Genomic DNA, 14,255 nt, shown 5'->3' on the forward strand with positions numbered 1-14,255 from the left:
AAATCCTACTTCTCTTCCATGCCCTGTGCAGGAATTGGGCCACTGATTAACCTGCTTTCTGACTAGGACATGAAGCCTGCCAAGCATACACTATCAGTTTCCTGGTACCAGTACTTTTTTTCTCTCACAAACTATTTTTCTCTTTCAGAGCAAGTGATACCTTTGGGGGGGGGGGGGATGTATATGTTTAGTGCTATAAAATGCTTATCTTCTTTATTTTCTACCCCTTTTTCCCTAATAGGCTGGCTGTGAAGATGGATCTGTGAAACTATTTCAGATCACCCCCGACAAAATCCAGTTTGAAAGAAATTTTGATCGGCAGAAAAGTAAGGGTTGTTTTTGGTGGGGCAGTGCGTAGACTTAACTTGAAGTTCTGTTTCTGTGTCACTGGGGGTGGAATACTTTCCCAGGGGTCCAGGTAATATTTTGTCTGCATGCTAACTTTCTGTGAGTACAGAATATGTGCTAGAAGCTGTCACTAGCTCAGACTTTCTCCATTGTGTAGCATAGCTGTGATTGCATGGTTAAGTAATAATATAGAAAACCAGCAATCCAAAACAGGGAAGCTAATGTTTCTGTCTGAGTCCATTTGTTCTCACTTATTTTTGTGAAGTTTTAACACGTTCTTCAGGAGCTGTGGTTCTTCATCCTGCTAGTGTATTCAAATTGAGTGGGGGGATTTTATGACCCATTGCCAGTGTTCTGCCAGGACCGAGTGACACTCACCTTTAGAGCGGGGAGTGGCAAACTGTTTCTGTAAAGACATCAGGTGGTAGATCTTGTAGATTTTGCAGGCTGTACAGTCACTGCCAACTCAGTCATTGCAGCACAAAAGTAGCCTTAGATAATACTGAAACAGATAGGCATGTCTGTGCTCTGGTGAAACTTTATTTACGAAAACAGCTGGTGGGCCTGATTTGGCCTTTGAGCCGTAGTTTGCTGACCCCTCTTCTAGAGGATAGTAAGTGTCCTCCTGTGTGTTCTCTTTGTCCATTAGTAATATTTATCCTCTGCTAATCAGATTCCTATTTTGTTTGTTTTTAGTATCTTTGGGGTGTTCTTTTTTTAATTACAAAGGCGATACAGTGCTTGTTAAAAATTTCATAGGTTTAGCCAAATGTGAAAGAGAAACTAAATACCTCTCTGCGCTCTGTAGGTAAAATTTTGGAGCTAATCTTCTAGACTTTTTCATATATTCATATGAACAAATACCCACAGAGGAGTCCTTGCACTTATTCTTCAGCTTGTTTTTTCACTTGATATATCACAGATGTCTTTCCATGTCAATCAGGCCAGTGTGCATGGTATTGCATTTTATGATGTCCCATAATTGATTTAACCAAATTCCTATTGATGGATATTAATGTTTTTTACTACTGCAACCAGTGCTGCAGTAACATTCTTCCATACACATTTTGGGGCACTCACACAAGTATGTCTCTTTGGTTAATTCCCAGTGCAATTACTGGATCAAAAATACACATTTAAATTTTGTTAAGTTACTACCAGATCAACCTAAAAAGGTTGCGCAGAGGAAGATGGGCACAGATGTTAGCTCAGGGCCAGTCTTCCTCGGCAAAAAGAGGAGGATTGGCAGCAGATGTTAGCTAAGGGCTAATCTTCCTAAAAAAAAAAAAAAAGTTTGCGCTTATTTATACTATCAACCATTTATACGTTGTTAGAGTCTTTAAGTCTCAAATACTTTATTGTGGATCCCAGGGCACAGTTGTTCCTCATCTGTTATGAAACAATTCTTCACAAGAGTGCAGCGGATGAGAGCTAAGACTGTAGAACACTAGCCCTGTAGATAATTGTAGAAGGAGAACTCAGTTACCGTTTGCTGTATATTTATGTGAATGTCACTTTCTTTTTTGTTGCACAACTCCCAAGGTCGCATCCTGAGTCTCAGCTGGCGTCCTTCTGGTACCCACATTGCAGCTGGCTCCATAGACTACATTAGTGTGTTTGATGTCAAATCAGGTGACTCTTTTTCTCAGTTCATTTGGGGTGTGGGTCCTGTTTGTCAGATTCACATTTCTGGGTTTCCAAAAGCTTGAGACCTTGTCAAGTTTTCAGTGACCTTTAGAGCTTAACCTCTCATTAGCCTTCTAAGATATCCACCATGAATTTCACTCCTTTCTTGGATTACTGTTGCTGCTTTTAGAGGAATCTTGGTTCTTCGATGGAATGCTATACTTTTCATCATAAGAATTCACAGTAGATTTGCCGTCAAACAGTAAGACATTTACTGTGAATGATCAGTAGAATACCTTTTTATATATACAGTTCTTCGTAAAAGTGAGTGTTTGTCTTTGAGGAGCATAAGATCTTGGTAACATAATTGGTGAGACATGAGATCAGAAAGGTAGAGAACCACATTCTTTTTCTGTTCTTGGCCTAGAGAATTGGTTAATGGAATCCTTCAGTGATGAGCTTGATTTTAACTTGTTAGGTGGGCGTGTCTGTACTCCCACCTAGGGCGAGAGGTAAAACAGGTCAGGCATGTCTCCTTTTTCTTTTTCCTCAGTGTTTATGCTGGTTTTTTATCATCAGTTATACATGCATGTAGTCAAAGAATGCCTTAAGGCTTGTTACGAAAAAGCCTTCTCCCACTCCTCAAAGGCAGCCTTGGTATTTATATCTGTGCTCTAATACAGCATGCTTATCATGCTGCATTTTGGCTTTTCAGTTTTAGACCATTATTTATTGACTTCTGCTATTTAACCCTCTTTCTCTGCCCTCTGCCACATGCATCCACACTTTCTCCTGACCCTCCCCGTGTGGTTAAGTTCTAACTTTACTCAGATTAGTAGTCAGTGTTTTTGTTATTACAACTATATAAATATTACTCACATAGTAAATTCTCTCCCCTCTCCACCCTTTCCCTCTTGCTTTTTGTTAATAATTTCTGTCTCTCTGTCTGTATATGTATATATCTATATATATAGATACCCCCTATATACTGTTTCTATATATATATACACACATACAAATCTATCTCACTAATTCATCCCCAAATTCTTCTAGTTGTATAAATTGGGTTTGAATAAATCTGGTTTTCTTTCTACCACTTTTACCTTGAATGATTCCCTCCCAGAGCCTTCTGACCTGCTCCAGTCGAGTGTAGCCAGTTTCTGGGCTTGCTGCACAACTATGAGATTTTTTTTTTTTTTCCTTTTTCTCCCCAAAGCCCCCCAGTACATAGTTGTATATTCTTCGTTGTGGGTCCTTCTAGTTGTGGCATGTGCGACCCTGCCCCAGCGTGGTTTGATGAGCAGTGCCATGTCCGTGCCCAGGATCCAAACCAACGAAACAGTGGGCCTCCTGCAGTGGAGCGGGCGAACTTAACCACTTGGCCACGGGGCCAGCCCCAACTATGAGATCTTGAACTCTGATTTTTCAGTCCTTCCAGAGATTCCCTGTGCTTCTCTCTCAGGTGGAATCCCCTATTTCCGTGTCATTCACTTTCCTGGTTTATTCCTTTGTTTGGTGGATCCCGAGAAGGGGTTTATGAGAAAGAATTCTAGGTTGGAAATTATTTTCCCTTAGAATTTTGAAGCCATGACTCCACTGTCTTCCAGCTTCTACAAATATTATGAATCCTGATGCCTTTCTGAGAGTAGATCCTTTGTATAGGTTTTTTTGTTTGTTTTTCCTGGGAGCTTTTGGGATCTTTCCTTTATCCTTACTGTTCTGATATTTAGTAATTATGTTTCTTGGTGTGTGGATCTTCAGCATCAATTTTATTGGACACTTGGTAGATTCTTTTAATTCAGAAACCGATGTTTTCCAGTTTCGGGGAAAATTCTTGTAATTGTTTTATAAGTAAGTTTCCATTTTCTTTCTGGAATTCTGTTATTTGCATGCTGGCTGTTCTAATTTTTTAATCTTTTTTTTCCCTCTTACTTTTTATCTCTTTGACTTTTTACTCTTCTTCCTGGGAGAGTTTGTCATCTTTATCTTTCAATTCTTTTACTGAGTTTTTCATTTCTGCCACTTCCAAAGTTCTTTTTTGTTTCCTGAATGTTTTATTTTTATCGCATTCTCTTTTTGTTTCCTCATATAGTGACTCTTTTTCTCTTTCTAAGGCTGTTTATGATAATATTTGTTATTATTATTCATGATAATATTCTTCACCCTTGGTGTTTCCTCCTTGTTGTTTATTTTTTTTCTGGTAGTCTCTTTGGCCTCTGCCTTTCATACGAAGGCCTTCCTCACGTGTCTGGTGATTGCTCTCATCACCACGTGAGTGGAGCTTATTGCACGTGGACTTCACTGAAGAATGATCTGGCTAGACCGTTTGCTTGAGGAACCTCTAAAGACAGGCTCTTTAGATCTTTTCTCTTGTGCTGGTCCTATTTCCCAGAGATGTTTTATAGTCTGCTGCCTGGTGATAATAAGCCTGGCCATCAGCATTCTAAGGAGGAGAAAACTGGTCTTCCCAACATTGAGTTAGTAAATTGTCAGTCTGTCCTCCATGGCGTGCTTGCACCCTCACTTGTGCCTGATAACCCTCTTCAGAAAGTAAATCTCCAGTTTTGCGAGTTGCCTGGCCTCTTAGGGGGTGGGTATCTGAGGGATCTAAAAGTTTCTTAAACTTCCTTTGAACCAGTCCTTCCTTTTATCCCACTTTGACCTCTGTTTTCCAGAGTATGGCGTCACCAGTTCCTAAGTCTTCTGAGGATCCCGTGGTATAAATCAAGTGGCTTCTTGGCTTTCCCCACTGCTGACTTGGGACTTAGTTTCAGGACTCTGCGAAGTCAGCTCCCGCTCCATGTCTGATTTCCAGTTCTTCAAATTTTGTCACTATTGTCATCTCTCCCTTTCCCATGGGGTTTTAGAAAGAACAGTGTGTAACGTATATGTGCAATTGGCCAGTTTTAAGTGAAGTCTCAAATGTTTCTTTTCCATTTCGTGTCCCCCGCAAAATTTCTGTTGCCCCTTGCCCCCTCTCTCCCTCTTTCGGTAACCATTTTGTCATTCCAAGGCTGAGTTCACCATAGCTACTATTTACTGGCTGTCTGTGGTCTGTGCTCGGGCAGCTAACTTAACAGATGCCTACCACAGGTGATTTTTGAAGACTAAAGGAAAAATAAGCACCATTCAAATGTGGGCTTTTCTTACTTTTCAGGGAGTGCTATTCATAAGATGCTTGTGGATCGGCAGTATATGGGTGTGTCCAAGCGGAAGTGTATCATATGGGGCGTGGCCTTCTTGTCTGATGGCACTGTCATAAGTGTAGACTCTGCTGGGAAGGTGCAGTTCTGGGACTCAGCTACCGGGACTCTGGTGAAGAACCATCTCATTGCAAATGCTGACGTGCAGTCCATTGCTGTATCTGATGTGAGTATAGTCCCTGCTTTCAGCACTTCCTGTACAACCTGGGGGATGAGTAGAGAAGGCCGTGTCAGTGATGCCCCACAAACCTGTTCCCTGATCCTGAATTGTTGTACTAGAGGAAGATGTGTTTAGGAAAATGTATCTGAAAGCCCACGTAATTTCCCTGAACTCTCATTCTCTAACAGTTAGAGAGTATTCTCTAAAAGGTTAGTTAGCAGAGAGGTTTTCCCCACCCCCTGGTAACCCAGTCTGGTTGTAGATAGGGCACGAGTACCATAGAAGAATCTTGAGAAGCCCTGTTTCCTCTTTCTGCACAACTGTTCTCCTGCTTCCCATTTTGGGAAATTAGAAGGTAATTTTATAGTTATTTTGAAAATGTTAATTTTCTTCTATTTGAATAAGACTTAAGCAGATTTGTATTGAACAAGTGTGCCTCCTCCCTTTTGGTAACATGACTTTTTTTTTTTTTTAAGAGATTTTATTTTTTTCCTTTTTCTCCCCAAAGCCCCCTGGTACATAGTTGTATATTCTTCGTTGTGGGTCCTTCTAGTTGTGGTATGTGGGACGCTGCCTCAGCATGGTTCGATGAGCAGTGCCATGTCCGCACCCAGGATTCGAACCAACAAAACACTGGGCGGCCTGCAGTGGAGCGCGTGAACTTAACCACTCGGCCATGGGGCCAGCCCCATCGTAACATGAATTCTTAATCAGAAACCTTTGGGTATTTTAGCACTGAGGCATGGAAAGTGACTTTGAGGTTTATTGACTAGATCCTTTATTCTTTATGTTCTTGGTTTGAGAATTATTCTCTTAAGTGTGGACATCCAGTTTCTAGTGAAGCTATCGCTCATCCTTGCTTTTCTTGCCTGTAAAACATTCCTATCCCATTTCACAGGTTTTTCATGAGAATAATTTGATATGTTAAAGTCCCATAAGACATTTAAATGTCACATATGAACTATAATACAAGTAGACACTGAAATGAGTGGGAGAAATTGTCCTTTTAAAATAGAGTTTTAATCCAAAATGGTTGTGATTAGACTTAAGACTTAATTATTAAATTTAGTACTGTTTAAAGTGTAATTCCTCTTGGGCCGGCCCCATGGTTGGGTTCGTGCGCTCTGCTTTGGCGGCCCAGGGTTTGTCTGGTTTGGATGCTGGGTGTGGCCATGACACCACTCATCGGGCCATGCTGGGGCGGTGTCCCACATAGTACAACCAGAGACACTCACAGCTAGAAGATACTACTATATACTGGGGGCTTTGAGGAGAAGAAGAAGAAAAAGTGTAATTCCTCAAATATTACATGCACTCGTTTCAGAGACCAAGGAAGATGTATATTTACTGCTGTGGAACAATTTCCAGGGTATGCGGTTAAAGAGAAAGAGCAGAACAGTATACAGTGTATAATATAGTACATAATAGTGTATTAAGAAAAGGAGGATTTATGTATCATATATTAGATATTCTATGTATATACATTTTGCTAGTATATATATAGACTATGTCTGAAAAAAGTAGAAAATGCTAGCGATGATCGTTTCTGGAGAGGGAAGTTGTGGGGCGCAGGTGGGAGACAGGCTTAATTTGTACTGTAGAGCTTTTTATATTGTTTGCTCTTTCTTCACCCATGTGCCTATATTAGACTGTATTGCGTTGAATCTTAGATACAAATGATTGTAAGACATGCCATAATTTTGTTATAGTGGGAAAGAAGAAACACTGCCAGTTAAACTGTGACACCATGCTTCTTTTTAAATGTAAAATTTATATTTTATGAGCCTACAATATAAGGTACTATAATGTAAAAGTGACACAATGCTTTTTTAAACATAGAATTTATATTTTTCTTATTGAAGAGCCCCTTGAGACTTAAACATAAATTTTTGTCATATCACTGTTGTGTGTGTATAAAAAGGAAAGTATAAGTGAAATAAAGTGGTCAGGGTATTCCTAAAGCTTCTTCACATTCAGAGTCAGACTCTGAATCATTTTTTGACTCAGTCATTAGGGTCCGTGTTTTCCACACATGCCTCCCAGCCATTCAGGGTGTTGGTAGATGATACTCCATGAATAGTCCCAAGATTTTCTTTTAGGCTTTGAGAATGATTCTACAAGTTTTGATGTTCGCTCCTTATCTGAAGATGTTACAAGTTGGCAGATATAAGAGAACCTAATTTCAGAGGTGTTAAAATGTGGAAAAATGTGTACCTGAGAATCAATGAATTGTGGTACTTATTGTTAAGAAACTGAAAAATGCAATTGTACAAAATCCAGCTCTCAAAAATGCTCATCGCGGATTCTGGAGTTGGGCAGACTCTGGTTTGAATCCCAGCCGTACCACTTAACAGCTGCATATCTTCCTTGGGCAAGTTACTTATTTCTGAGCCTCACTTTCTTCCTCTTAAAACAAGGGTGATAGTAATACACACCTCATGGAGTTTGGGAAAAGATCATATGGGTAGTGCTTAGAAAGTGCTAAGTACAGTGTCTGGCACAGAGTGAGTGTGGTATTGGCATTATCATTTTCACATCTCTTGAAACTGCTCCTCATTTCAAGGCTTTTCTCTACTACACTGTCTTGCCAAAACAGCTGATTATTTTTAGATTCTTTTTAATGGATTTTCATTGACTTAAGAGTGAATCACAGCAAACACCCAGTCCTTTGATCTTCTTAGATGTCTTCCACCAGCATCAGGTAGGCAAGGACTGTGCTGATTCCTGCAGGGAGTTGGAGGGAACACTTGCGTTCGTTTAGAGGTCAGTCCTGACAGGTTTTTTTTTTTCCTGTGCAGAGCAGTCACTCTTTGATTAAATTAAGACAGCCCCCCTTCCATGTCCGCTTTTCCCTTGCTTCGTTCCTGCTGCACAAGAGAACCTTTTCCTTTTGTGTCTTTTTCAGTTCTCCTATGATTCCACCTCCGGGAAAGAGGATGTGGAGTGAGGGAGACTCGCCTTTCCAATCCCTCTCTATTGGTGGGACTTTGAGCAAACTGCTGCCTTTTTTCCTTTTTTTTTTTTGTAAACTACAGAAACTGTTTCGTTGGAGGTAGTGAGGAGAGTATGAGTTTCTGAGCTGCTCAGTATCTCCACTTTGCCTTGGGCTAATGATTTTCAAGTAGTATCCTTAGTGGGGGCAAGGGAGAGGCTGGTCTGGGCCCCCTGATGTGCTTCAGATATGCTTTCCTTCCTTCTCCTCCATCATGTGCCTACAGGTGACCTCAGAGAGAGCTGGCACAAGGTTGAGGCAGTGTGCTCTGCCCAGGGCAAAGGCTTTGGAGGCAGATGGCCATGAGTCTTTGTCACGTCCCTAAACCTCTTTTTATTTATTTATTTATTTAAAAAAAATTTTTTTTTTTTTTTTTGAGGAAGATTAGCCCTGAGCTAACTACTGCCAATCCTCCTCTTTTTGCTGAGGAAGACTGGCCCTGAGCTAGCATCCATGACCATCTTCCTCTGCTTTATACATGGGACACCTGCCACAGCATGGCTTTTCCCAAGCTGTGCCGTGTCCACACCCAGTATCCCAACCGGTTCACCGAGAAGCAAAACATGTGCACTTAACCGCTGCACCACTGGGCTGGCCCCTCCCTAAACCTCTAGAAGCTCCAGGTTCCTTATCTGTGTAAAGGGCTATTAAATGATGATTAGGGAAAAAAAGGTAAAATCATGACTCGTACAAATATGAAATAGAAATATGTCAGAGATTTTCTGTAACTCATTAACTAATGAGAGAACCGGTAAGATGTCATAAGCAGTTCAAAGGAGAATTTAAAGAACGCAGTTATATAAGGCTCTCAGGAATACTGAAATGAATTTACAAATTGTTGCAAGACCCAGGATCCACAGGGCAATAATCAGTTGCATTCCAGCAGGCACAATTCTTTTGCATTTCTATGCAAGAGAATCTTTTGCCTCACACTCAGTTTTCTTTAATTTACAGAGTTGTAAAATAGCTCCAGGACAATCGAAGAGCTCACTAGACAAGAACACCAGTGCTTTTTAGGCTCTTTCAAAGTCTTTCACAGTATTTCCTGATAGGGCAAGTAATACATAACTTTGCAAGTTACTGAAGAATTAGAGATGATATGACATATGTAAAGTTCCTAGCACAGTAAGTGTGCAGTTGATGGCAGCTGCCTGCTCAGACATGTTCAGACATCTCCCTTCTCTTGGCTAGCTGACCTAGTCTCTACACTATTTGATTGGTTAACTGCAGATCCAGGTTCCTGATTCTTCTCACTACCCTATCAAACATCCCTTTTTTTCCTTGCTTAAAGTTTTGTGTATTTTTAAAAACTGGAGTTAAAATGAAAACGGTTTTGAGAATATAGAGAAATTAAAAAAAGTAATTGTAGACACACTAAGACCTTTTAAAACTAACAAATCGTGGTGCTCGACATACTAGCAAGAGAGAGCCTTAAACCAGGGACCAAGTAACCTGGGTCTTTGTGTGATATTGATCAGGCCCCCTCCCCACCTCTGCCTGCCCTCCCTTCATCTCTAAAAAGAAGACAGTGAGTTTCAGGGTTTTCCAAACTTCAATCTTTCAACTACCATTTCAACCCCCACCCCCACCCTGTTCCTCTTACATTCCCAATACTTTATTTACTTTTCTTTTTTCAAATTTTTTATTGTGGTAAAATATACATAAGAGAATTTTCCAATTTAACCATTTTTAAGTGTACAATTCAGTGTCATTAAGTACATTCACCGTGTTGTGTAACTGTCACCTCTATCCATTTTCCGAACTGTTTCATCACCCCAAGCAGAAACTCTGTACTTATTAAATAATAACTCTCTGCTCCTCCCTTCTCCCAGCCCTTGGTAACTTCCATTCTTCTTTCTGACCCTATGAATTGCCTGTGAGAAGTATCTCATATAAGTGGAATCATATAATATTTGTCCTTTTGTGTCTGGGTTATTTTACTTAGCATAATGTTTTCAAAGTTCATCCATGTTATAGCATTATCAGAACTTCATTCCTTTTTAAGGCTGAATAATATGCCGTTGTATGTATATACCACATTGTGTTTATATATTCATCTGTTGATGGACATTTGGGTTGTTTCCATCTTTTGGTGCTTGTGGAATAATGCTGCTGTGAACATTGGTGTACACGTATCTGTTTGAGTCTCTGCTTCCAAATCTTTTGAGTATTGTTTATTCATTACTCTTCTTGCTTGGAGGTGTGTGTGTGTGTGTGTGTGTGTGTGTGTGTGTGTGTGTGCTTATTTTTCTATATGAATTTAAGAAGTGCCTCTTCTAGTTCCAAGTATGAGACTATCAGTATTTTTATTGGGTTATGTAAAACTTATACATTTCCTTAGTGATCATTAATATTATGTTAAATACTCCTGTATAAGAATGTGGTATGGATTTCTTTGTTGAGGTCATCTTTTATGTCCTTTAGAAGGACCTAAATTTTTTTCTTACGTAGGTCTGGCACTTTTTTTTGTTAAATTTATTGCTATATGTTTTATCTTTTTTGTTGCTATTCTAATGAGGCCTAGTTTGTATTTATGAAAGCACTGTAACAGTTTGAGGTACATATTAATTTTCTCAGTAGGGGGCGCATTGTTACTTATGTGTGAGCTTGCTCCTCTGATGGAATTGTTAGCTTCTGGAGGAAGAAGACCCCTGTAATCTGGGCATGGGTTTTACCTTAAGCTGCCCAGACAGAAAACCTCAGGGAATATTTTTCACACTGGGCCCTGTTTTGCTCAATTGTACCTCCCTAATGATTTAATTTCTCAGCAAGAAGACAGTTTCGTGGTGGGCACAGCCGAGGGGACAGTATTCCATTTTCAGCTGGTCTCTGTGACTTCCAACAGCAGTGAGAAGCAGTGGGTGCGGACAAAGCCATTCCAGCATCACACTCACGACGTGCGAGCCGTGGCCCACAGCCCAACAGCACTGATATCTGGAGGTGGGTTCCACTCTCAGCCAGTTGCTTCTTTACTCTACTCAGCTCTGGTTATTTTCAGGCAGGACTATTTCTAATTCTGATGCCTTCTCCCCTCCCCTTCGCACCCCAGGCACTGATACCCACTTAGTTATTCGTCCTCTCATGGAGAAAGTGGAGGTAAAGAATTATGATGCTGCTCTCCGAAAAATCACTTTTCCCCATGTAAGTATCACCTCCTTACCCCCACCATCCCCCTGTCCCACAAGACTGAGCGCAGGTCACACTTCCTGGGCAAATCTGTAGGACTTCTGTAGTTACCTACCTTCTTCCTGCTTCCTTGTGTTTCTGAGGCAAGCCTTTTGCAGACAGTTGCAGGGACTGAGAGATTTACGGCAGCGCTCCTAGTTTAGTTTCTAGGGAAATCATTCCCTGTTCCAGATAGTTGTGGTTTATGGGGATTTTGTTTGTTTGTTTTTAAGGCTGGGCTCTTTATTATTCTGAGTGGGAGCAGAAAAATCCAGGCTTTCAGTGTTCCTCTCTAGGTAAATGGACATCTTCCTAAGCTGGAAACCCTTCTCTCTACTACCTGGTTCTACATTCCGTTCGGCCAGTAAACCTTACTGAGTCTACCTCCTCCTTATCTCTTGAATCTAGTCATTTCTCTTTGTCTTCACTGGCATTATCCTAGTTTGGATCAATGTCTTTTCTCATCTGGATTCCTCCTTTTTTATTTACATTTGTGTCGTTCCAGCCTGTTCTCCATTGATCTGTTCAGAAAGCACCTTTGTTCATCACTCTATGCTTTGAAGCCTTTGATTGGTGTCTCTTGCCTTCAGCATAAAGAGCTGATTCCTTAGCATGGCTTATGAAACCTGTCTTGATCTGGCCCTGGTCCTTCAGCTTCTTCTCTCACGTCCTCTCACACACATGCAGTACCCCACACAGTCTAGCCATTCTGAAAGACTTTTTATTCCCTCTAATGCTCTTTTACCTTTGAGCTATTTCACGTGCCATCACTCTGTTTGGAACATCCTGCCCTACCCTCTTTGCCTGACTAGTCTTTACCAGTGAACTTCATCTGGGCTCATGTCTTTACCCCCATGAGGCTAGATTAGATATGCTTAACACTTTTTTTTTTTTGTTACATACTGGGCTTAGCCATGTTAAAATTCTTAGCACACTTAGTGTAATTGCCTGTTTAATTCTATCTCAACCCTTTAGACTATAAGCTTGAGAGCAGTTCCTGTGTTTTTATTTACCACTGTGTTCTTAGATCCTAGTGCAGCGCCTGGCGTTTGGTAGGACTTAGGAAATATTTAGCAAGTAAATGGATTTCAACAGTAAAAACTGTGCTAAGATGTTGCTGCTGTATCTAGTACTGAGGCAATAGATGACCCTGGCTTATTTATCACTTTTCAATTCTTGGATACAGCGACGTCTTATTTCCTGTTCAAAAAAGAAGCAGCTTCTCCTCTTCCAGTTTGCTCATCACTTGGAACTTTGGCAGCTGGGCTCTACAGTTGCAACAGGTGAGATGGGAGAAAGTTTTTTCCAATAAGAAAATAGGAGAGAGAAGGTGGAAGTTAGAATTGCAGTTGAAATTCTATTTATAGAAAAATGGAAGTAGATTTTTCTGTGTCCATTGGAACTTATGGTTTTCCCACCCACCAGATAGACCAAAGGAGTTCTTCAGAATGTTAGAATCATTAGCAGGATACTGGATCATCTGTTAAAGGTTCATGATTCTGTACAGTACACTGCAGAGTGTAGTAGAGGTGAGAGTTGTGGAATTGTAGTTTGCCCTGGCTTGATTGGGACCAAAATAGGCTGTTGAAAAATGACAAGATTTAATGGTGGGCAGTGATGGCTCTGCACAAAAAAGAAGGTCACGTGGAACTTACTGGGCTGACAGCCTCGTGGCCTTTGGTATGACCTGTTAAAGAAATGTTTGAGTCGTGTTATTTTATAGTAGATTAGATGTTTTTGCTTTCGGTTCCAAGTTGAACAAAGGAAGTTGAAGTCAAGGCCACACAAACTCCACATCCCCCACTTGCATGCCTGGCTGTGGGGTACAGCTTCAGAGAATTAGTGACGTGCCATGGGCCATTTCTTGGGCACCCAAGTAGAAGCTAAGAAAGTGCTCACTGCTTTCCTCTTCATATACCTCCCGAAAAATTGTAGGCTTGCTAAGTCAGGTATTTTTCTGATTTCCTACTGGTAATGATTCCCTTCTACCCAGGAATGACTTTTTAGGGGAAAAAAAAAAGGTGCAAATAACCTTTCTTTGAGAAGAAAAACCTCAGGGAAATTTCTTGTTCCAGGAAAGAATGGGGATACCCTTCCACTCTCTAAAGATGCAGATCATTTACTGCACCTCAAGACAAAGGTAAGGAAGTTGAACTGTGTGTTCACACTCTGAAATCCAGAACGTTTTTCTCATTCTCAATTTTGAGGGTTACCTAGTTGACATCATAAACTGTGTAAAATCTAAAATTATTTGAATGAAGTGTATGTCAACAGAACTGGGTTTCCTGTGATTATAAATTGGGCATTCAGAATTTATTGGATGAATGAAACAAGAAATTAGTTTTTCTTCTTTGGCATTATGAAAATAACACGCATTTTTTTAAAAAATTAAAATGGTACAAAAGAGTATACAATGAAAAACGAGCCTCTTCCTTACCCCAAATTTCTGGTCCCACTCTCCAGAGAAAATCACTGCCAAAAGTTTTCTGCATATCCTTCCAGAAAAAATTTACACCTATTTGTGTATATGTCTTTTCTTTCTACACTAATGGGAATATACTATGCAAGCTGCTATTTTCCTTTTTAAAAATCTTTAATTACACAAATATTTGTGAATACAGTCGTACTAATGTAAAGAATTCAAATGGTATTCATCATTTATATCCTTGTCCACCTCTTTAATTATAGTTTCCTCTACTGAAATATTTATTGTTAATTAACTAGCTGTATATTCTTCCAGATCTTTTTCTTTGTATGTGTA

The 14,255-nt window shown here is 40.2% G+C and overlaps 1 protein-coding gene across 2 annotated transcripts in view; it reads left to right on the forward strand.

Moving 5' to 3' along the window:
- Nucleotides 1-14,255, forward strand: part of UTP4 (UTP4 small subunit processome component) — a 32,826-nt gene that overhangs the window by 4,876 nt on the left and 13,695 nt on the right. For both annotated transcript variants that reach the window (XM_046683028.1, XM_046683029.1), the window contains exons 4-10: nucleotides 242-326; nucleotides 1,891-1,980; nucleotides 5,132-5,343; nucleotides 11,098-11,269; nucleotides 11,379-11,470; nucleotides 12,681-12,777; nucleotides 13,570-13,634. In XM_046683028.1, coding sequence (XP_046538984.1) covers nucleotides 242-326; nucleotides 1,891-1,980; nucleotides 5,132-5,343; nucleotides 11,098-11,269; nucleotides 11,379-11,470; nucleotides 12,681-12,777; nucleotides 13,570-13,634 — 813 coding nt within the window. The remainder of the gene's footprint in view (nucleotides 1-241; nucleotides 327-1,890; nucleotides 1,981-5,131; nucleotides 5,344-11,097; nucleotides 11,270-11,378; nucleotides 11,471-12,680; nucleotides 12,778-13,569; nucleotides 13,635-14,255) is intronic.

This window comes from Equus quagga, chromosome 13 (assembly GCF_021613505.1).
Source record: "Equus quagga isolate Etosha38 chromosome 13, UCLA_HA_Equagga_1.0, whole genome shotgun sequence".
NCBI lineage: Eukaryota > Metazoa > Chordata > Mammalia > Perissodactyla > Equidae > Equus > Equus quagga.